The sequence below is a fragment of the Aptenodytes forsteri genome, unplaced genomic scaffold (assembly GCF_000699145.1).
Source record: "Aptenodytes forsteri isolate BGI_AS27 unplaced genomic scaffold, ASM69914v1 Scaffold8, whole genome shotgun sequence".
In the NCBI taxonomy this organism is placed as follows: domain Eukaryota; kingdom Metazoa; phylum Chordata; class Aves; order Sphenisciformes; family Spheniscidae; genus Aptenodytes; species Aptenodytes forsteri.
Genome location: NW_008796218.1, coordinates 4,942,681 through 4,965,906, shown reverse-complemented (window position 1 = coordinate 4,965,906; position 23,226 = coordinate 4,942,681). Strand labels below are relative to the sequence as shown.

Sequence of the window (23,226 nt, the reverse complement as noted above, 5' to 3'; positions counted from 1 at the left end):
GGTTGACGGTTGGACTCAATGATCTTAGAGGTCTTTTCCAACCTTAATGATTCTATGGTTCTACTGTTTTTTACACTCAATATTTCATTTTTAATACTGCTTGGTGTAGCTATGATGTGTAGCATCTTTATTGGCAAAATACCTTGAATGTCTCAGTTGCTCTGAGCTTTCCTGTTTGGCTGTCTGGGTGGGGCATTTCAGAACTAAAAAAAATAAATGTCAATTATTTGGTGTAGAGAAGTCTATTTTAGTGAATTAAGTTATTAAAAATGTGGATCCAAAGTCACATTATCGCTGTTTTTTCCATCTGTGAGGCTTTTTTTTTAATAGTTTGAGCTTCCTGGGTGATTTCAAGTGCCATGGTAAGTGTTTTTACTATTCTTAACTTCTTACCAGATGAAGAATTGGCTTGCAATCTGGTTTAACTCAGTGCCTTTCAGGCAGGTAACTTTTCAGCAGTAAATAACTGTGGAACATATCAGAGGATCATTGTATGTTTAAAGAATGTAAGTCCGAGCTGCTTCTTTGTGCACCAGAGGGAATGTCAGCAGATATGTTTAGTCTGAGAGCAGGAAGGCAAACAAGGAAGACGTTGAGGTGTAGGTCAAGCAGAGATAACAACTAGAGAGTGAAAGACCAAAGTATTGCTTGCGAAGGTCTAGAATTGTTATTACTATTGTATCATTATAGCCTCTAAAAGGTATTTCAAAGGAAGGGGATTTCTGAGTTTCTGCAAATAATAATGGAGTAATCTTTGCCTAGTAAAAATTGGCATAGCATCCATAGCTTAGAGCCACTGAGAATCTGGACTAAAATTTGCTTAATATATTTGGTTCCGGTAGAGCTAGAAATTAAAATAAGATAAATTCTTCACAAGAGGGGGAAGGTAGCTAGCAAAATAAGCGATAAGTATCAAATTGCAGAAAACAGGCTGTGGAGCCATTGAAATGCAGACCTTCCTTAGGAATTCAGGAACCATGTGTGTGGGAGGTCATCCAAACAATCTGGTCAGCACTTTTGGGTATATAGGCACCAAATGACAGTTAAATTAATGATAGTCTAGTTGCAGTAAGCTGGTCTTTTGACTAAATTCATCATTACAACCAACCAGTCTGGAATCCTTGCTCATGGAAGTGGGTGAGTACATACTAAGAGCAGGAAGGGTTTCATTGTGCCAGCAGCTTTAGAAGAACTGAAACAGTAAGAAAAAAAGTCCATTCTGTAGCCTTTCAAATGTATCTTTTGAACACAGACGCTGGCTACAGCTACATTTTCTGTAGTGTGTTGCTTGCAGTCCCCCGGCAAGCTTCACTTGCTGGCATAGGCAAGTGCAACTCCCATTAAACTTAGCGGGAGCTGCACTTGCTGAACTTGGCCCGCTGCCTGCAGAAAATTAAATGCATTGGCACGTTAGCCAGAGGAAAGTGTTCTTCTATTTGGGGTGCTCGGCACTTGTTCTGAGGCACTCTGGGCTTGCAGAAGAGAGAAATTCTCCAAAATCAGGGCTAGCCAGGAGGGCTCAGACCAACTGCCTCTTCCTTCTTCCCCTCTGTATTAAATGCTAGGAGACCTGAGAACTGTGCAAAGCATGGTTGCTGGCAGGCTCAGGATGCATAGTAGCCTTACCTGCACCTTGGACTTTATGTTCATACCCATGGTAAGGAGAACTTCTCCTTTATTTTCTCTTTTCTGAGGCAGGGGTTTGACAGGGGACATCAGTCATGGCTTCAGCGTTTTTCCAGGTGCGGTGGCTACAGTAGCATGTATACGGTGGGGATTGTAACACGTGCATGTGCTCATGCATGAAAGCACACCCTTCAGTGCCTGGAAAAGAATAGAAGAATGTATGAAAATGTCTTCAAATCCAAGACTATTCTTGAGTTATTGCAGTGTGATCATTCTCCCTTCTTCTAGGCTGTGTTTTAGCCCCAATCTGCAGTTCTCTAGCTTGTCCTTTATTAGATTATTTTTCTGAATCCCCCTCTTAATTTGTGAGGACAGCTGAGCTATCCTTTCCTAGGATTTCATGAGTTAAAAATACCCCACTGTCCAAATGTCTTGGGAGTTTCAGTCCTGTTTCTGAAACTGAGGTAGGTACTTAGTAGTATAAATCCCATTACAAATAAATGTGATGCAGAATTGTTCATGCCTAATTTTTTTTTTAAATAGAAATTTGGTCTCCTGCTAGCATGTGTTTTTTTAAAAAAAAAAAGTCACTTCGTGTGTTACTTCAAATTGTGCTTAAAATAAAGCAGTTCTACAAGATGCTGGTTACTAGTATTCCTTCCACTGTAAGATGACTTACTTCTGAAGTGGGCAGAATTATATTATCTGGATTTGCAACACTTCAGTCTGTCTTAGAATGTTTACAATAAAAATCTGATGCTGACAAGTATTGTGGAGTATATTTATTCTCTTGCTGTGGATTAACCAATTGATTCTGAAAGATTAAAATGCCCCACCTGCCTTCTTGCACACTTCTGTTTTGCCGTGTCAAACAATATAAAATGAATACTGCACTTCCCTCTATCTAATTGAATAATTTACTGTAAATAGCTGTCATTTACTTTAGAGCAGTAGGGGATCATTAGCCAAATGGATGTGAGTAAGTCATGCCTTTAATGCGTTAGAGGAGCCTAAAATGGAATCATCTAAATGGGACCATCAATACAGCATGCTGAATTAAGTCAGAGGCACTTAAAGCTTTAAGTCCTCTTTCTTGTAAATTACATGCTCCCTCGGCAGAAAGGTAATCAAGAACTTGCATAAAATATGGCATCTTTGTTCAAAGCTTTATTTTTAATGAATAAAATAGTACAATTTAGATGACATGATTGGTAGGTGTAACTGTGCTTTGGATTTCCCTCATTTTAATTACCTCTCTTCCTTGCTGATTGAAGCCTTCTTGCTTTCAAGCAGCTACTTGTGCTGACTAATATTGGCTCTATTCTGTAAATAAGTAAGATGAGCAGGTAATAAAATATCTTTTCTTGACTTTTATGGGTATATGACTTGATAATTATTTGCAGAAGATGGTATTTGCAGAAGATGGTATTTTGTATATGTAATTTTAGAAAGGTCCCAGTTAATCTTAACTCCTAAATGTACAATACGTTTTTTGGCTTACTTCACCACTGAAGTCAGTGGCAGGGCTGTTGGGTGCTCTAGTAAGTCTGTCCTTCTCATCGACTCCTCCTGGACCCCTCTAGTTCTTCCGTTCAGTCTCCTGTTATCCTGGAAAAGGCTGGTCTTCAGTTAAAATCAGAAGCCACACTTTCAATGACATCTTAAGAGGGAGATGCAATACAGGTAGCAACTGTCTTGAGGTGTGAGACTTGATTTAAAAATTGTTTTAATTAATTGTAACTTTGGTAGTTTGTATTACCCATAAGAATGTTTCTTTCTGAAGTGTACTGAGGTCCCTTCAACCTCATCCATCCTGTGATTATGTGATACCAGCTTCTGAGTCACAGTGACTTTGTGGGAACAAGTGGCACATGTTTTACAAAAAGGCATTTCCCTTCTAAGTTTTGACTTTGCTCTGCTTTATTCTTCTAATCTTTTAGGGGTTCTAGGACATTAAGGTTCCTGACCTATTTTTCCACATTTATTCCCTATTGAATTCCCCTCGTAGTCATCTCTTGTCAGTGGTCAACCATTTTACTTTTTTTAAACCTTTTTTTGTGCACTAGGCATTCCACTCCCACATGTATGAAATCTTCAATTCTTGGAATTAGATTTGGGCAGATATTTTAAAATCAAGTTGAGGTTCAAGGGCTGTAATTAAACAATCCCCCCCTCCCCCCAACATTATTGCAAATGTAATCTGTCACTCTACTGAAGGGAGTAGAAGAATTTGATACACTGTTACTTCAGAATATGGACAGGTTAAATAACTTGCTGTGTAGCTGGGAGGAAGTTGGTGACAAACCTTGTTGTGGAAAGCAGGACAATTTCCTTATTTTCATTCCCTAGCTGTAACCACTGCTCTGTTTCCTGTAACTGACTTCCCCCCCCCTTCTTACTGAAATGTTTTTTTTTTTAAAGGTAAATTCATCTTGTGCTTTGAAACTTTTCAGAATCTGCTTATGAACTGCTTTCACTTTTATTGGATGAGTCATGAGTCGAAAGCTCTGTCCTGTAGTTCCACCATGAGTAATGCTTAGCGTTTTCTTGGGTTCTCTTTTAGAAGACTATTAAATTAAAACAAGAATCTGTTTTTTGATATCTTAATGGACAATTAGGTGGCTGGGTCTCAGAACTGATTTACATTTACCATTGCAGTAATTTAAATTTTTTCATCCAATTTAAGGATGTGACTTTTTTTTTTCCTGCATGTACATGTTGTTGGTCACAGCTCTCCATCTTTAAATAAAAACATTTCAGTGTTTGGGACTGTTGTAAAAGTATTGATTCTGCTTTTGGGGACAGTTTTTCACTGAGGTCTGTATTGACAGTAGCTACAAAAGCTGGCCCATGTACACAGCCTTCAAGTTACCTACATGACATTCAAGTCATGGTAATGAATGTAGAATCATAGAATCATTTAGGTTGGAAAAGACCTTTAAGATCGAGTCCAACAATAAACCAACCACTGCCAAGCCCACCGCTAAGCCATGTCCCTAACTGCCACATCTACATGTCTTTTAAATACCTCCAGGAATGGTGACTCAATTACTTTCCTGGGCAGCCTGTTCCAGCGCTTGACAACCCCTTCGGTGAAGAAATTTTTCCTAATATTCAATCTAAACCTCCCCTGGCACAACTTGAGGCTGTTTCCATGTAGATGGTATGTGGCTTCAGGAATCCTATCCTTTCACCTGAGGACTGACTGAGAGAGGTCATGGGCTGTTCCTCTGAAACCTCTGTGCTGAGTCTTGTCCAGATAATGTGTATCTAAGGAAAAACTTACATTTGCAGTCTCTACTGCTGGTGAGGCAGGCTGTCTCTCTGGCTGCTCAGATGGCAGATACTTCTTCCTCTTGGATGCCAAGGCATTGGCACATCAGTAGATGGGCACTGGCAATACCTAGCAACTTATTTGACATGCCTGGCCCTCAAGTATTTACTGGTATAACGTAAGTGTAGTTGGCACAGGCAATTCTTTGGATCCATGTAAATGTTGGATTGTCGATAGTATCTCTAAGCTTAGGCACCCTGAAAATAATGAAAGCCATATTTGCCAGTGAAATATACACTCTGTCCCCATGAGGGGTTAGGGACATGTCTGTTTTCTTGCTGAGGCCAATTATTGTCTTCAGTTACATTGGCAATATTGGGAGATGATGGGTATTTGGGGATGAGCAGAGTTTTCTGAGGCTGACCATGAAAAATGGAGATGTATGAAACTCTTAAACATGAAATGCTCTCTGTAGAGGTGGTAGGTGGAAAAATGCTGGTATTTTAATTGTGACATGAGCTGTCTGGAGAGATTTGGAGTTTACTTGGCTACTCTTGTCCTGTTCTTGCAAATGGTCTGCTCCACAGCCCACATGTCGCACGTAACAACAGAAGCAAGTCTGAAGACTGAAGTTTTCAGGGCAATGGATCAGCTCTGTGATCTCTGCTAAGTTTTGGTGCATTTGCACCTGAGATGGTCAACACCAGATTTCTGGGAATGGAAGTTCACGGAGAACTTCCACACTTAAAGATTTCCTTGGTCTTACCAGTCTTCATGTGCCTGGAGGGTTAGTAGTGCACAAGCTTGCATTGGAAGGGAGTGAACAGACTACTTTCCAAATGTGAATCTAATGTGTATCTGTATTTGACTTTCAGTGAAGTATTAATGAGCAAGTTCTGTGGCATAGTCATAAATAACTGCAAGGCTCAAGCCAAAATTGTGGATAAAAAAACCAAGGTCACAGTTATGTTTTTCTGTGGGGAGGAAAAATGAAGTCTGGAATCTAAGCACTCCTAAGCCTAATGATTAGGAATTCATTGAATTTGGCTGCTAATAGCAAAAGCTTGACTCTGGGACCTTTATGTCCAACTAATTCTGGTGTATGTGTCTCTACTTGTGCCATCACAAACTATTAAAAACTCATGATAATAATGAGAAATACTTATCAAAACATTAGCCCTCTTCTGCAATGAGACTTGTACTGTTTAAAAGATAATTTTTCTGTTCTTTCAATATCACTTTTTAGAAAATCATGAGAACAAATAATACAGCTGTCCTGGAGCAGACTGTGAGGTAGTTCACTGTGTACGCAAAACTTGCGTGCCAGTTCCTTTGCATAATAGGTTACTGAACATCAGATGAGGAGCACAGTCAGTTACTGTAGTTCAACTGATAGATGCAAAGTTGCTGGACTCCAGTAACTTGCTATGTATCTGGGAGTTACCAATGAGAAAGAAGATATAGGCCATAACTTTTATACCTTCCAAAGTTGGGTCTTTACTTAGTAAAAGTACTGTGACATGTAGATAGTCACTTTTTAAATCAAACTACACAGGCCCTTATTGCGCTAAAATATTTGTAGGAATAGTAATGTGTAATACAGAGTTATGATGTGTATTACTCAATATTGCTATAAGCTGATGGAGGATGTTGTGTTGACTCTACAGCATAGCTGGATTTTAAACAAAAGAAAAAAACCAAAAGGCCTAGCACAAAGCCCTCTTTGCTCTACACTAATGTTTTTGTCCTTGTACTGAGTGTAAATGGCAAACCCTGAAGCTCTTTCTTTCCCATTTTCACTGAATCCTTACTGATGCAAACTTTTCACTGATAGACACATTTCTGGAAAAGAGCATCCAGTTTTGTTCTGTCAGTATCAATAATGTTACAAGCTCTCGGGTGCAGCATAGTTCTTCATATGTACATCCATCAACATCCAAACTTCACTTGCTAACAAACAATGCTCCTCTCCTTGTGCCTCTTTCTATTGTTTTGTTGCCTGTGCTCTCCTCCTTGTCTCTTCCATGCTAAAACTTCAGCCTATGAACTAGGGGGGCGGAGGGGGAAACAAAACAAAAACACCCAGCCAAACAAACCCAAAACAAACAAAAAACCCCACAAACCACAAAACCCCATGAAAACTGTGCCATTACATCAGATAATACCACTTGAACTTTTTTCACTTGGCCTTCTGGAGCTCTGCAGCTGGAGGCTCGGCAGAGCTCTTGACACAAAGACTGAGTGCAGCATGGTGACTTGAAGTAGGCTTTGCGCTTTCTGCTCCAAGCTGTTCCCAAGACACAATGTAATCTCTGGTGTAAATCTAATCTAATGTGTACAGGCTGCAAAATCCCCCTGAGCCTTTAGATTTGCTAGGGATTTCCAGATGTGCTCTGGTCATGTTATACCTGCCCCTGAGACACAGAACACAGGAATGATCCTACAGAGCAGTTCTACCTCTGGGGATTCCCTATCTGCGTTCTATTACAGCTTTTTAGCTCCTTCACGTTGTTTTGTGTGAAGGAGGGAGGGAGAAGAAAATGTCTGATGATCGGATACTCTTTGGTAGTGGTTCAAAAATATAAATGCAGTATTTTTTCCTTAAAAAGAGAAAAAGCCCACTGCCGCTTTATTACTTGACCTTTATGTAGAATTATAATGACTAGGCAACATAGTTCTGCTGACAGGCTGTCTGGAGGTGTTAATTGGAGTTATTAAAGGAAAAAAGCTGTAGCTCAAATGTTCATATTTTTTTGTGTATAGGTAATTTCACAAATATACTCTGATTTTATTTTCTTTCAGCTTGTAGGAAGAAGTTTGTGTTCATCTACTGGATTTCTTGTCTCTATGTAGAAAAGACATGCTTAAAGGTAGTGACTACAATTAGCATGAAGATAGCCTGGTGGAGGAGAGTCGCTGTTCAGAGAGCTGGGATCCTTCAAAGTGCATAGCTCAACCGCACTTGCTTTACATGTTTCTTGGTGTGTGTCGCATGCTTGTTGCTAAATTTGATCTCCTGTTCCTGTATTCTGTTGAGATACCTTATTAGCAAGCAATAACTTTGACATCTCTTATTTATCTTCTTCCATTTTAATTTTTCTACAGCTCTTTGTCCTTTTCCTTCTTTTCCCCAATATGTAGAGGAAAGGGGAAAAAATTATGATAAACTTTAGTGATAGAAGTAACAAGTTTATTGGTAATTCAAAGGGAGAAGTTGCTCAATGACTAGAGAGAGCTACTCTTGGCCTTTTGTGTTTGTGTTAACTTTTAGGTAAATGTGTGTTTATCTGTATTGGTTTAAAGCTGTTTTTAAGGTTTTTGGAGTTATGACAAAAAAGAACAACTAGATATTAACTCTGTAAAATGAAAAACTTGATGGCTGCTGGCAAATATTGTGAAAATATCACCACTGTTTACCATGTAATGCCTTGCGATACTTCTAATAAAGACTTGGCTAGTGTGGGCTGTAACCTGAATTAATAATATTGTTTTGCTCATCTCTGTTAAAATGTCAGACTTTTTTTGTTCTTTAGAGGAATATCAATGTAAGTAAAGATGTCTTTCAGACTGCCTGTCTGACTAACTGGAACGGATATTAAGTAAGATGAAATCCTTTCATTACAGAAAATGGATTGTATAGAGAGAGGTGCAAAGATATTATTGTTATCTTTCCCTGCAGCAAAGTGAGTTGTGTAGGTCCTTATTCTTTTCCCTTCATTGAAGCTGTTAAATACAGGGTTGTCTTCTCTATGTACTTATTTACAGTATTAAACATTGCAATATTTGGTTTCAATTTGTACTTGTCTCATGTTTAACTTTGAGTAAGTCACTTAATTTCTGTTTCTCTACTTCCTGCCTGGATAGGGAGATGATTTTTTTCTATCTCTTTTCATTTCAAGTTCCTTCTGGAATTTTTAGATGTTTTTTGGGGGAATAATGAATCTTGGCTATAATTTCATTACACCTAGAAGCCTCACGTTAACAAATAACAGTAAAACAGCGATACTCTGTAGGCATTTCTTGAGCAGCATAGTCTACACTTGTACACACTTGTACAAGGTAAGGCACAAAAATCTCCTCCTTCTATTTTTTCTTTGTGCCCTACACAGTGGCTAGTTGAAATAACAGCCCTTTCATTTCTGATCTCCACAAGGAGACTGGGAAGACACAAGGTCCCACCTCCTGTTGAGGAGACAAGATGAAATCCTTTAGACTGGATGTTGTTTGCATGTGGCTATGGTGTTGAGGGTAAATCAAACCAAAGCAGGGGAATTTCACTTGTGTTGATTGGCAATAAATTAATTCAAACCTCTGATTTCTAATACAGATGTTGGGGGAAGTGTGGGGGAGCCCCCAGCCTCACCTCAACTGCCCTTATTTTCAGGGAGACCTGGGAGGTTGAGGTGGTGTTGGCAGTGGTTTCCTCGCAGTCCCTCTCATGGTGGCTGCAGACACCTCCTCACCTCAGCCCTGAGGCCACTGCCCTGGTGGTGTGGTTTGGGCTGGCGCTGGGTTCTGCTGCTGGACTTTAGCTTCCCTCAGGGCTGGCTGGAACCGGTTCCAACTGGCGGGCAGCGGCTAGGGGCTCCCCTCACAGGTGGTGTGTGAGCCCTCAGAGCCGTGCCTGTGAGGTACTGAATTTACAGCTGCTGTGTCCCCGATTGCTGCTTTATATCTACTCTTTGGGGGGGGCGGGAGGAGGAAAAAAAAACGGAGAGGGGGAGTTGTTCTTCTGTCTGATGGCATCTGGGCGTCTCCCAAGAGAAAGCCCTTGCACTGTGTAGGGGCCACTGATGTAGGAGCCGCCATGGCCGAGGGTGATCCACAATGAAGAGAGGTGGTCTGCAAGCCATACAGTTAAAGCCAGTTTATCTGTTTCTCTTTAGAAATACCTTTGAAACCAAGAGGCCATGGCCAGGAACAGGGATGCCCCTATTGTGAGTGTTTGAATTGAGACTTGTGTTGGTGCAGGTGATGTCAAATTGGTTGTTTGGTTTATTTTAAGAAGGGAGGGGGAAAGCACTACGCAGTCTGTCAGGAAACGTAAATACAGAGGAATTGTACATCTTGGCATTTTATGGTAGCAAGTGGCATTAATATTGGCCTGAGAACCAACAAACATTCTTACATGGTGATTATTCTGCATCATATAAAAGATAAAATATAGCTCTGGAGTGCACCAACTTGCCACCTATTATTCAGTTCCTGAACCTCAAAAGCAAATTCTTTTCCAGCAAAACTGCATCTAAAATGCTAATTGCTAGAAATGTGACCACTAATCAGTTTGCTTCCATAATACTGCCATCTATATAAATCGGTGTGCCTCTTCCAGAAGGGGAGGCTTTAAACACTTTCACTGATAAGATTAAAAAAAAAAAAAGATGCCAACCAAGTGATTAGCCCAGTGGCTTTTTGCCCAAAATAATTTTAAGGAAGGGGGGGAAGGGGAAGGAAATCTTAAAATCTGTTATGCCCTTTTCTATCTCTTTATTTTAAATATTTTAATAATGTAGTCCACGATTTTATATTTAAATAGGAAAATTTGCTAAAGATACATTATAAGAAAACTTATGCCTTGGCAAAAGGACTGACTGCAGTGCATGTGATGATGGATCTCTTCCATTTCTAACCTGTGTGGTTATATGTATGCTTTGTCATGGAGAAAGCTGGATTGCCTGCAAAGGCTTAAATCAAAGGGTCTATGCTTCCCCTCCCAGTGCAATCAGATGATCTGGTTGCATTGCAGATATTCTACTTAGTGTGTTTCCATATGATCCATTTGCTAAAATAAAGAAATGGAATGAACAAGCCAACATCCCTTGCTTTAAAAGCAGACTTTTGCGTTGTGGTGATCACAAAGAAAAAATTGTATATGTTCAAGGAGGACATCCTGAAGGCTCTAAAACCAGAAAGTGGAATGAAGGAATCAAACTCTGTATGCAGATGAATAAGACCATGTCTTAAGGGACTGGCTTCAGATTTCTACACCTCCCCACCCCCCCTTGATATTTGCAGTTGGCAATGTTGTACTTCTTGTGCTATCTTAAGGTCTACAAAATAATGTTCCTTGTCTGTAATTTTCAACATGATCTATTTGAACTAAGATAGATATTTATCTGCCCACTCTTTCCCCTCCCCCCCCCATATTTCTGAGGTATAGCTGTGTACAGTCAGGCTAAGATGAGAAAAACCCAGAAGAGAAAAGAAGTAGCACAGACTTCGGTTTGCATGAATAGCTATGTTAGATAGATTTATACAAAATATATATTATAGATATATTTTTATATGTACATATTCAGTTGGATGTTGGATGAGGTGTTGAGTAACCTAATCTAGTGGAAGGTACCATGGCGGGGGGTTTGGAACTATATGATCTTTAAGGTCCCTTCCAACCCAAACCATCCTATGAATCCATAATATATAAAGGGATATTGATCCCTGCCCATGGCAGGGGGTTTGGAACTATATGATCTTTAAGGTCCCTTCCAACCCAAACCATCCTATGAATCCATAATATATAAAAAGGGATATTGTTAAAGATAGAGACTTGTTTAAAATCGCATCCTCTCTCTGCAGAAAATAGAAAAGATGGGAAAAAAAATGCATTAAAAATAAAACCCTCTGTGAGTGAAAATGGATTTATGCTTCAGATTATACTTGAAGTGTAAGGCATAAACTACTCAGCAATGTTTCTTCTTTGATTATTGGCTCTGCAAGAGCAGCTACCATGAAAGAATGCTGCAGGTAGCGCCTGTTCCCACCTCTCCCTCTTCTAGTTTTAATTTTGCATTCTACGGGTGTGGTACATAACCTGTTTATATGATTCCATGCTAATACAACCCATTTTAATGCATCATTTGAAGGACTCTTCATTATTTCTTGCTCCTGGTTTTATGGCTTCTTAGATTTGTGACACCCAGCTTAATTCTGAGTTGGCTCTTACTATTGTAATTAATTCATGTCTATATAAGCCTGTTATAATGCAAAATGACAACAGGATCCTGAGTTCTCAAATGGTTAGTGTGAAAAACTTCTGATGGACCGGTCGTGTTGCTGAAGGACAGAGTGTATGTATTTACTTTCTGACCTATCACATAAATGCTGTCAGAATTTTGCTCTTAATTTGATTTGTGGCATTCCATTAACAGTTATTCTGTGTACCAGGAGAATAATAACTAATGATTCTCAGACTCCCAGAATTATAAAATAAGGACAGGCACTGTTTGGCAGAACAGAGATTGTACTTTCCTACAGACAGGAACTGTTCATATTAATCAAATGATATCTAGTCTGAAATGACTTTTAGCTAATGACTTCTTATTCTCAGGTTAACCATATTACTTATAGGTAACATGCTCTTCTAATTCTGATGATTATTAATAATCAAAGGCTAGATGTGTGGATTTCTGTCTTTCAGAAAGAGAAATTATGTTCTTGATTGAGCTTATTTTAAGATGTTCTTAGTGTTGAAATTATGATGTTAGGGGTTAGAAATGGGGTGGTGAAAGTTCATGGATTTGCCTTTTGATTTAAGCCTTTACAAGGGTGGACATGTGTGTAGTGAATGAGCTCAAAAATGTGAATTTAATTGTCTGAGTTTCAGGGCTTAATTATTTGGGACATCATTTTGTGATGGAGAACTTCCTTAGGGCCATTAGTAGCAAGAGTAAATGAGTCACACTTATTTCACCTTGAATATGTGCTGTTACTGTGATACTTTTGGACATGGATGTGTTTCTAACAGAATACCTGACTGCTAAAATCCTCCTAATTTCTAGCTTGTTAAATATAAGTTAACATGTTAATGATGGAAAGGAAATTTAAATTGTGAGATTTTACAAGATGCAATTTGTTTTCCTAGCAGAAATAACATCTTTTGTAGGATGCTAAAAAGCCGTGATGCACTGTAGAAGCTGCTCTCCAATGCTAAACAAGAGGAGGCTCCCAGCAGGGAGTTCCTGTAAGGAAGGCAGGAGGAGTCTGCTGTTGTGGAACCAGCGGTTTGACAGCTCCCAGCTGCACCGCTGTGCTAATGAGGCATTGCACAGGTTTCACAGGTGCTGCCAAGTCTGGTGTAAATAGGATGAGACTCCTCCTTCTTTAACTTCTGGGTGGGCTAGTTTGACAGTTTTTTAAGCTGTTTTTAGTTCTTTCTGTCAGTTGCCAGCATCAAGGCCTGGTGCTTGTATATAAGCAAGTTACCTCTTTCTGGTGGTGTGTTTTTTGGGTTTTTTTTTTTTCTTGAGCAATGCTTACATGCTGTTTCAGGTGTGATGCTTTCTTTTCTTCTTGTGGTAGTTCTCTCTGAAAGAAGCTTTTGGCTGACTGTCTTCGATGAGAATGAAATGTGGTTTGTGGTCTGCTTACCTACATCTATCTAATAAACATGAGGAAATAACATCGTTTAGCCATCACATCCTCTGCTGATGCTGTTTTTTCTTGAGCAATGCTTACATGCTGTTTCAGGTGTGATGCTTTCTTTTCTTCTTGTGTAGTAGTTCTCTGAAAGAAGCTTTTGGCTGACTGTCTTCGATGAGAATGAAATGTGGTTTGTGGTCTGCTTACCTACATCTATCTAATAAACATGAGGAAATAACATCTTAATATCTAATGCAGTGTTGACATGACAAAGAGAAAGATGAAGGACACAAGGAGAGTCTGCTGCCTTGAATATATCTAATTCCACATGCATGCACTGCTATCTACCCAAAGAAATAAACTGATTATAAGTTGTTATTTATAATTGCGATACAAGTCTATGTGCAGACATTTATCTATATAAAATCCCATGTAAGGTATTAAAAAATTGGCCTTATAATAGTCCAGGAATGACAATTTTATTATTTCAGCATAAGTGTCACTCAGGTTTGTACCAAAATTACCAGTATTGTGAACTATAAGTAGTGTGGGTTTTTTGGCACAAGTTTACCTAGACAGCATCTCTGACCAGCTGTGGGCCTGAGCAGTGGCCACTGAAGCCAGTGTAAAAAAACATTAGCCTCTCTTGCACAACTCTGCTAATGTTGCCTATTAGTATGTATATACTTAAAAAATGTGAGTGTGTATGTATATACATGCAAAACATATATACAAAACGTATATATATGTTTTTAAGAAATTTTAAGTCAGATGGTCACCTTTTAAATGGTCATTAGGAGAAAGGTCTCTGACTTCAGGCACTGTTTCAGATCTGTAGCTCTGCTTGCTGCCACACTGTCTCCACCCTCTGTCAGGAAGGAGCTAGTGAGAAGGATTAAGAGGCATGTGGGCATATGCTTACAGTTTGTGTGTCCTGGAGTGTGTGTGCTCATGTGCATGCCACCTGTTTTAGTTGCGTATAGCCATTGTGTGAAAGTTATTGAACTTCTTGGTGCCTCCACACAGAGGCTCAGACAGCAGTTGCAGCAGAGGCTGTGCACATTGCCCTACCCATGTTTCAGTTCCTCAGAGAAAAAGCCGTGGAGAGGTTTTCATGACAGGTTGCTAGCTTATGTGTTTCTGTTAGTAACAACGTGTCTGTGTTCTTTCATGTCTGTTGTCCTGTATTTGCCAGAGTAAAGAAGCCTTTGACCCTGAGTAGGATGTTTTTTGTAGAAGATGAAAAATTTGATACTCTGAAAGTTTCTTGCTTTGACTTGATATGATGCTTAGGCAGTCATCTACATGGTCATCTATAGTAGGAGACCTTCCTTTTAGGAATGCTGACTAGAGCTCAACACTGTGTTGTGGCCTTTAATAAAAAGCAGCATCAACTAAACAGAAGGATTCATCAGTCCTGTCATGGACTTTACTAGGAAGTACAGTGGTCTTGGTCTTACCCAGACAGGTGAATGAGAACACCGAAAACTGAACAACATCTGCCACTGAGCACCGTAATTGTCCAGCACGTGGAGGAGCCATTCTGAGTAGGACCAGAAGCCTGTGCCATATCGGGCACTGGGTCTTCAACCTCTCTTGTAGTCATGCATTTAGGTGGGCTAGTGTAGTACTTTGCTATCCTGGGAGTACAGCTGGTCCTCTGGCAGACTGCCAGGTGCTCGGAGAGAGCATTTCCTCATGTGGTCAACATTAACTTGGGCTTAAAGATTTGAGCTAATAGCTAATCATAGTCTTGAGACAGACTGGTTAAGATATTGGTGTGGCATTTTGGTATTGTTCCTGGAGCATAAGTGACCTCTAAGTAGGAGTTGATCATGTTTTTAAAGGCTCTCAGCCATAATATAAAAGTGTGTTTTGTGGGAAGACAGTGTATAAAAAAGCTGCATTTTTCTCAGGTTTCTAATTTACAGGGAACAGTGACACAAAATAATCTAATTTATGCCTGTGTACGTTATGTCACCAATCACAAGTTATGGAGTACAAGCAGATGCTTTAATTTGTATGTGTAGAAATTGTTAGTGGGCTGAGCTTATGGTGAAGTAACTTTAGCTTGGCCAGAGAGAAGCTGTTGATTTTCTGTTGGTAGCATAAAAAGGTAAATCCTGTGCCTGATGTTGAGCAGAAGGAGATAGTTTGTGTCTATGAAGTCTGTACTTCTGCAGACTGAAAGACTATTTTCTCAGTCCTTTACATGATAGGATTTAGGAGAGGAAACTTCTTCTTGGATATTAAGACTTTATGCAGACGTGTTCATCTTTGATTAAGGGTATCTTCTTAAATGAAGATAGTGATAATCGAGATAATTGGCTATTTCCAGTAAAACTGATTATATGATTATTTGTATTTGGTAATCTTAAATTTCTTTGAAAAAGAGACAAAAAAATTCCACTAGTAAAAAGAAATGAAGATTGCTGATTTATTCCAGCTGTTAGTGAAATCTGTGCATCATATGCTATATGCTCTAAAAAAGCAACAGTAAGCTTGCTTTTCAAATCTTGGTGTGTCATGGGAGCAGAAAGATACATACTAATATTTTCATACTTGGGCATATGAATTTTCAGGCACACTATCAAATATCTGATACTTGCAATCTTTTTAAATCAGAAAATTCAGTAACACTTAAACTGCCTATTTTTAATTTTATTTAAAAAAACCCAGATTCTTCTCCCATATTTCAATATACTCCTTCATTAGATGCATGGACTAAGAAGATTAAGTTTGTTTTTTCCAGAAAAATTCAGGAGGGTGGGGAGGAACACAGGACGACACCATTACCAAAGCAATCTGGTGCTAATTGTAGACAGAGCATGTGAATGCATTATTCTGGTCGTAATACTTTTATGTACTCAGGACAATGTTTGTGGGATCTTGGAAAAAAAACAAGGACATGCATTAGCAATGAGATCAGTTTGCTAGGAAAGATGCTGAAGACCACTCTGTGTCAATTAAGAGCAATTTGGAGTGGCAAATATCTTAAATGCTGGCTGACTCAGCTTGCAGAATGCAGCCAATAACCAGATGGCATCATTTCACAAGTGGCTACATCAAAACCATTCTGCCTCAGCTGGTGACACAAACAGCATTAATTTCCTGTGCAAAGTATTTTCTCCAAGAATGAGATCCATTGATCCCAAGTTTTTCCTCACATCTAAGGAAGCATCATTTCCCCACTGTTCCTGTCTCCTCCTCCAAATTCATTCATCTCCTCCTTGTTCTTCTTGAGTCATGGATTAATCTTTTCCCTCAAGTATTTTGCATTAGTTCTTCCTCTAGCTGTGTGGGTGAGTGGGAATGACTTCATCTTTTCTGGTAGAAGAAATCCTCTCTGACTTTTGTTGAGAATATGCATTGATCTATAGTGGGTAATGCCCTAATGTAAGATGGAGCTAATTAAAAGAAGAGGGAGGGAGAAAGCACCCCTCCTTTTTGTGAAAATGAAGTGGCTCTCTTTCTCCTTCTCTCTTGTCTCTTTCTAGTACAATAGTGTTTGGATGTGTCTCTTGGCCACCAGGTATAAAGGAAAAACATGGAGGAAAAAGATGTGTACAGCATTTCAAACTGATAGAAAAATGATATCGTTTAACATGGCAGGATCCAATATTTCAGTAACTTAGACATCAAAGGCCTTTCTGTAAATGTAGTACTAAATGATCCTGAAATCACACAAGCATACATTTGCTTTCTCTTGCAATCTTTCTCACAATAACCGGAAGGATTACAATCATACTAAATCGATTTCCTCTACAGTTCAAGTTAATTCAAAATAAATGAGGCTAAATAATAACTTGATATTAACTCAGAAATGTTCAACCCAGGTGGGTCTGACCTGTGCACTAGTCCAGGAAGTTCAGGAATATGCAAACCCTATGTGGCTTATGCCATGAAATGTACTTAATGGCCTTGGTTATCTGCTGGAGTTGTGTGGTAGCCTGAGGAAAAGAAGCCTTTTGAATTGTTTTTAATGAGTTAGCTCCACAGATCAGTAGGAGAATGCCATGCCACCCTGGACTGAAGAGGTCTGAGTTTCCCTAAGTTTACTAAATGACTGTTTTCTTTCTAGATTCCAGCCTGTGGAGAAGTGCACATAAGAATAGGATAAATATGGCTTTTAAGGGCGAGGACCACTTAGATTCTCTTCCGTTACCTGTTCAGCGGTAAGTGGTGCACTCCGTCATCCAGTCTTGAGTGATTAAATGCCTCTAAAGCTGCAGCTGCACTTTCCTTTGAGGATGCAAAGATGCTTAAAAACTCATTTTTAAACTCAGTTTTAGGTAACGTTCATACAAAGTGTTGAGAATGAATGTGGAAATCTGAGATGCGTTTCTCAAGGCATTTGCAAATTTGTATACCTGCAGTCTGGTAAATCATGAGAGTGAATATGCAGTCATCATTTTAAATGGATGAACATGTTTGAAGTACAGATGTGACTGTATTTACTGGGTCAGTTCTTTGTCATGATGGAAATCACTGGAACACTCTGCACTCTGTGAAGACTGCTGAAAACTATAAATATAAATTTCTTTAACCTTGTTAACTTTCTTCAGGTGTAGCTATGGTAATGGTATGAAGGTTATAGTATAATCTCTTCAGTCTGTAGTGCCCTGGTGGGACTGGAGACATTGGTGACTCTACTAATCCACAGGTTTTTAAAATCTGGCTGTTGGTTGGCATCTAGGACCTGCATCTGCGTAGTGTAGTTTCACTTCTAGCATAATGGAGGTTCCATGAAAAGAAAAAAATGAATAATGAATACAATAACATTCTGCATTCTCATTGAATTATAGTCTTGATATGTGGCACAACTGATTTTATTTTTTTTTTTTTGGGGGGGGCTGCTGAATGCACGAATAAAATCAGAAATAAAAAGGATTAAAAGTTCAGTCTTTCTCCTAGTCTTCTTTCTTCAGGTCAGATTGTAAGTCTTTATCGTAATCAACTGGCTGCTGACATGCAATCTCAAAATGTAATGCTTTTCTTCATCAGGAATTTAATATTTCTCTACCTTTCCCTACTTGAGTCTTCCAGCAGATACTTTGATAATGCCATTAAGGTCACAATAAGACCATATGAGTATATTGTCTTCTGGAAGAAATATTATGTGGAGGAACAGAGTTTGGGGATCCCAGGTGCCGAGGTAACTGGTACTGTTCATTACATTCTAGCCAAAACTTGCTTTCAAAATCAGTGAGTCCTAGAAGCCCCGAATAGCCAAGCACGGAACGGACTAGTATAAACAGCAATGAGGTGTCCTGTCTCACTTATTAGTTTAATTTTCTTCCATGGGATGGAGCCATGGAATATCACTTCAGATGCACACAGTAGTGAAGACAGGTTAATGACTTTGCTATGGAAATGCTCAGGCTAACCCAATGGTCAGATAAGGCACCACACATCCTGGTTAATTGCTTGGTGATAACTAACGGGTTCCAGAACCTGAATCCTGGATCAAAAAGTCAAAGAAGGTGTGAAAGCCAACTGCTATGCTGAGAACTTAGGTTGCAAAATGGGCCAGTGAAGCCTCTTATTGTAGTAGAAAACTAGCTGCAAACAGAACCAAAAGCAGTAGGTCCTATGGATGGCAAGGGCTGATCCAGGTTGATGGTGGCAAGTTTTGTTTGCAGATACATAAATGGGGAAATTAGCTGTAGACTCTCTATGCTAGCAACTGGAAATGTGGAGTAGAAATAATGCATGCAACACAGAACTAAAAAGCACTGAATTTTGTAGGCTACAGATTTCTGGAAGAGGAAACTGCCTGCAGGTCAGTTCTGCGTTCAGGGAAGCTGAACTCTGCCATGCTATGTGAACAAAACTATGCCACCTCACATCGACTCCGCACTACAATGTATCTTAGCACAAGAAGTAATCTGGAGAAGTCCCATACAGCAAGCACTATGTTCTGGCAAACTGCTTGACTCAGCAGGGCAATTCTATATAGTGAGATTTAAAAATAAATAAATACTCCTCCCCACCGCCAAGTAAATATGAAGCTCCTATTTTCCATGTTTATTTTGAAAGAGAATCCTTTTTCCTTTTGATGAGGGTTGTTTAAGAGAAAGCCCATATAACAAGATGGGCGGGCTGAAGTTGTCAGTGGTCAGACAGGTGAAGGCATAGGGAAGGATGGAACTGAAAATGATGAAATGTGTTTTTACCCTAAGAATTAGGCAGAAAGAACACAGTATGGACTAGATCAATAAAGTCCAGGAATTGTACAAAACATTTTTCTCTGGGTTAGAGAAAGAAGTGATATGGATCCTATAGGGAATTTAAAAGGATTAAGTCAGGTTTCAAAATAACTAACAAGATTCAAGGATTATTTATTCTTTATTGTTCCTGTAACCAAGCCTAAATTGTATGCCTGTCTCAAGATTCCAGTTCATGCTCCTGTTTTTCATGAGAGGGACTTGAATTAACTTAAAGGCATGCACTGTTGTGTCCTGTCACAGGGAAAAGGTAACACAAATCCAGCTGAGGTTAGTCCTGTGTAGCACCACAACCATGCCTTGCTTCATGTTTAGGTCAGAATCCTTCAGAAGTAAGAGCAGACACATCCCCAAGCAATAATATCTGTCTCCATAGGAAAAGTGTACCATACACATACAAACTGATTCCAACTGTTTCCACAGCAGCCATTGAAGTCAACAGTTATCTTGGAATGTAGAACTGGGGCCTTAAACCAAGTCCCTGTGCTGCATGAATTGTTGTTTACACTCTTCTCTCTCCTCAGATTTTGTGGGAAATCACAGCTTGTATTGTAAAGTCTCTAGAGTATTGAGTCACCATGCTAGTGATTTTCTAGCATACTGTCAGACCTACTTTCTCTAATTGACACCTAGACTGCTATGGATACAGTATTTAAAACTATACAGTATCCTGAGGAAAAAACCAAATTATTGTTACAGAAACTTTATTTTCTGTTTCAATGAGTTGGGAACTTACAATTAGTGATAGTTTTGTGTCTTAGGAGAGAAAAAGTTGGAAATAGATCACTTTTTAAAAGAATTGATCTAGTTACTCTCCAAAAAACTGTCAGTAGTGCTACGTAAGGCACTTTACAGGACCATAAAAAGTAATCTGCTGCCATCAGTGATGGCCAGTTCACTATAGCATGTGAAGTGTGTATATATTCCTTAGAGATGCATATAAACCCGTTCTGCAGTAGAATTATTTTAGTATAGCTTTTGAAAAATGTCGTGACCCTTTCCTCACATCTTTCTATTGATATTGTTTTTCCATATTTCTGGTGAGTTTTTCCAGATGGGAAAGCCAATGTAAAAGAAGCTGCCTTTCTCTTCTGTCCCTCCCCCCTACTCCTGTGTAATGAAAGTTCATTGGCCTTTTTGTTTTCTTTAAGTTAAAATTATAATTTACCCAGGTTTTTTTCACTGTAGTCACGGTTTCTTGTACTTTCCATATTGCATAGTAAACTAAACTTAACATTTGGAGTGCTGAATCTGAAGTCATTCAGCTAAAGAAAGAGTACTCATAACAAAAAGTGAAATAGGACACTGTTTTTGCTTCTCAGATTATATGTTCAGTTCAGTGTTGCAATTGTGAGAAATAGGGTATGATTAGACATATTTTTAAAAAAGGAAAAAAGGAAGGTCTTCTATGGAAATCAGGTAAAAAACCACCATTGCTACCACCACCAAAAAAGACCCCAAACAGAACCAAAATCAATCAAACAAACAAAACCAAAAAACCCTCAAACTGAAAAAACCCCTTCACCTTGCTGAAAGATGTTGAAATTTGGGCTGTATATCTTGGAGGTACTCTTGAAAATGAAGTGGCAGTGGGGGCAGAGAGAGTTTGTCTTCCTGATCTTCAGAAATGCAATACTGCTGGACTGTTTAATACATTTTTCTAAACATTCTTACAGCTTCAAAAATGAAAGATGATACTGGAGGTTATAATTTCAACTCGCATACAAACAGGCAATGCTGAATATTTAAAGGGGGGTTTTTGTTTATAAAAGGTGAATACTTTGAGTATGAGGACCAGGAAGGTAAACCTAATAGGTGTCTGTATTTAGTTTCTTTTTCCTGATTTTAATACTATTATTATGTTGTTTTCTGGTGGAAGTTTACATCATTATTGGAATATAGATGAGAATTTTTATCACTGCTTCAGATGAAGGAGATGAGGCAGAGAAAGTAGACAAGCCTTTCAAATCTAGGTACTTGTGGTTAAGTCCTTTCTAGCATTTCATCTCTCAAAATCAATTCCTTCATCTGACACCTCAAAGCTGGAATTTTTTGCCATGAGGGACTTCTGTGGCAGAGCCAAAAATAGAATCCAGGTTTCCTGTCTCCCAGTTCTTAACCAAAAGACAGTCCTTCCTCCTTTTGTTACTTTCTTCCTTTTTTTGTTGAACTAAAGATCTGAGTCCTATGAAAGAACAATATGAATGAGGTCATGCCATGCATATCTATAGCCTTGCATTGCTCTTTAAGATGTACTATGTATCTGCAGGTGTTCTCGTAACTTCTCTAGAGGATCTGTTTAGACGTTCTGTTATATAAATTAAGATTAACGTGCCGTTTGTTATTAAGGATATCAGTGTTAGAGTATCTATCAGCTCTTAAGAAAACTGAACTTTTTCCAGTATGTCTTTTGGGGGTTTTTTTAGCCTACTTTTTGTTTGTCTTAGGTTTTTTATTTCTTGTAGTGCTATTTTTGTGTTTCTGCATGGTAGGTAATGTGGTAGCTGGAGATCTGTTCGCTGTGCATGCATGCTCTCTCTGGTGAAAGGAACTGTACAAGCTCTAGTGACTACATCTGATCTGTAGACTATGTAAGAAATGATGGCAATTACTGAAGGAAGGAGATTCATAAAAGAACTTAAGAAAAAAATCCTGTTACAGGCACAACTTGACAATGGAAGCAAGAACATGGTTAATGTAAGAAAACTATGCCTTTTAAGTCCAGGCAGAATTGTAATCATCTTACCCCAAACTCAAGTTTACTGAAATAAATGGAGTAGTTAAAAAACCAAACAAAACCCAGGAGTTGGTATTTGCCAGTGTCATACACAAAAATCGGTGTGTTCTTTAAGTTCAGATTTGAAACCTTTTCCTAAGTAATAATTTGTGCTGAGGAATGTGCTTCTCTAACATGCAGCAAGGGCAGGGCTTTAGAAGGGTCTGTGTGAGAAGCCTGCACATAGCTGAGATGGCAACATAGCAACAGACCTATCGCAAGGCCCACACCGTGATGGCCCTTGAATTAACAGTAGCTTAAGGTACACAGAGCTGAAGTGGAGGAGACACCAAATCTCATAGTATAGAAATTTGAGGTCAGCTTTGGTTTGGTTATTGAGAAAAAATATTGTTCTGTGTCTGTGTTTCTTTGTCTGACTATGTAAAAAGGTAGATGAAATTGATATTTGGAAATTTATACTATGTTTGTCCCCTTAGATCTAGAAATTGGGGATGTGACTTGGGGGGGGGGGGGGGGTGTAAACTGGGGGGGGGTTAAAGAGTGAGGACTTGCAGTGAAAGAAGAGAAGAATTTGTTGATTAGATTCAAAATCCAAGGGCAATACTGAAGGATTTAAGCAATCCACAATGAGAGAGAATCCAAAACTTCATTTTCTCAGCAGATGATATGAACTGGAATACCATCTCATTGCAGACTGCAGGGAATTCTGGATGAATTGTCATCCACAGGGACCTTGACAGGCTAGAGAGGTGGGCCTGTGCGAACCTCATGAAGTTCAACAAGGCCAGGTGCGAGGTCCTGCACCTGGGTTGGGGCAATTTCAAACATGGATACAGGTTGGGCGATGAATGGATTGAGAGCAGCCCTGCAGAGGACTTGGGGGTACTGGTGGATGAAAAATTGAATATGAGCCAGCAATGTGCACTAGCAGCCCATAAAACCAACCATATGCTGGGCTGCATCAAAAGAAGCATGACCAGCAGGTTGAGGGAGGTGATTCTCCC

At 39.2% G+C, this 23,226-nt stretch overlaps 1 protein-coding gene across 1 annotated transcript in view; it reads left to right on the top strand.

Annotated features, from left to right (window-relative positions):
• Nucleotides 1-23,226, top strand: part of INSC (inscuteable homolog (Drosophila)) — a 168,496-nt gene that overhangs the window by 41,664 nt on the left and 103,606 nt on the right. Inside the window, exon 2 of the mRNA XM_009288784.2 lies at nucleotides 17,340-17,433. Within this exon, the coding sequence (XP_009287059.2) occupies nucleotides 17,340-17,433 (94 nt within the window). The remainder of the gene's footprint in view (nucleotides 1-17,339; nucleotides 17,434-23,226) is intronic.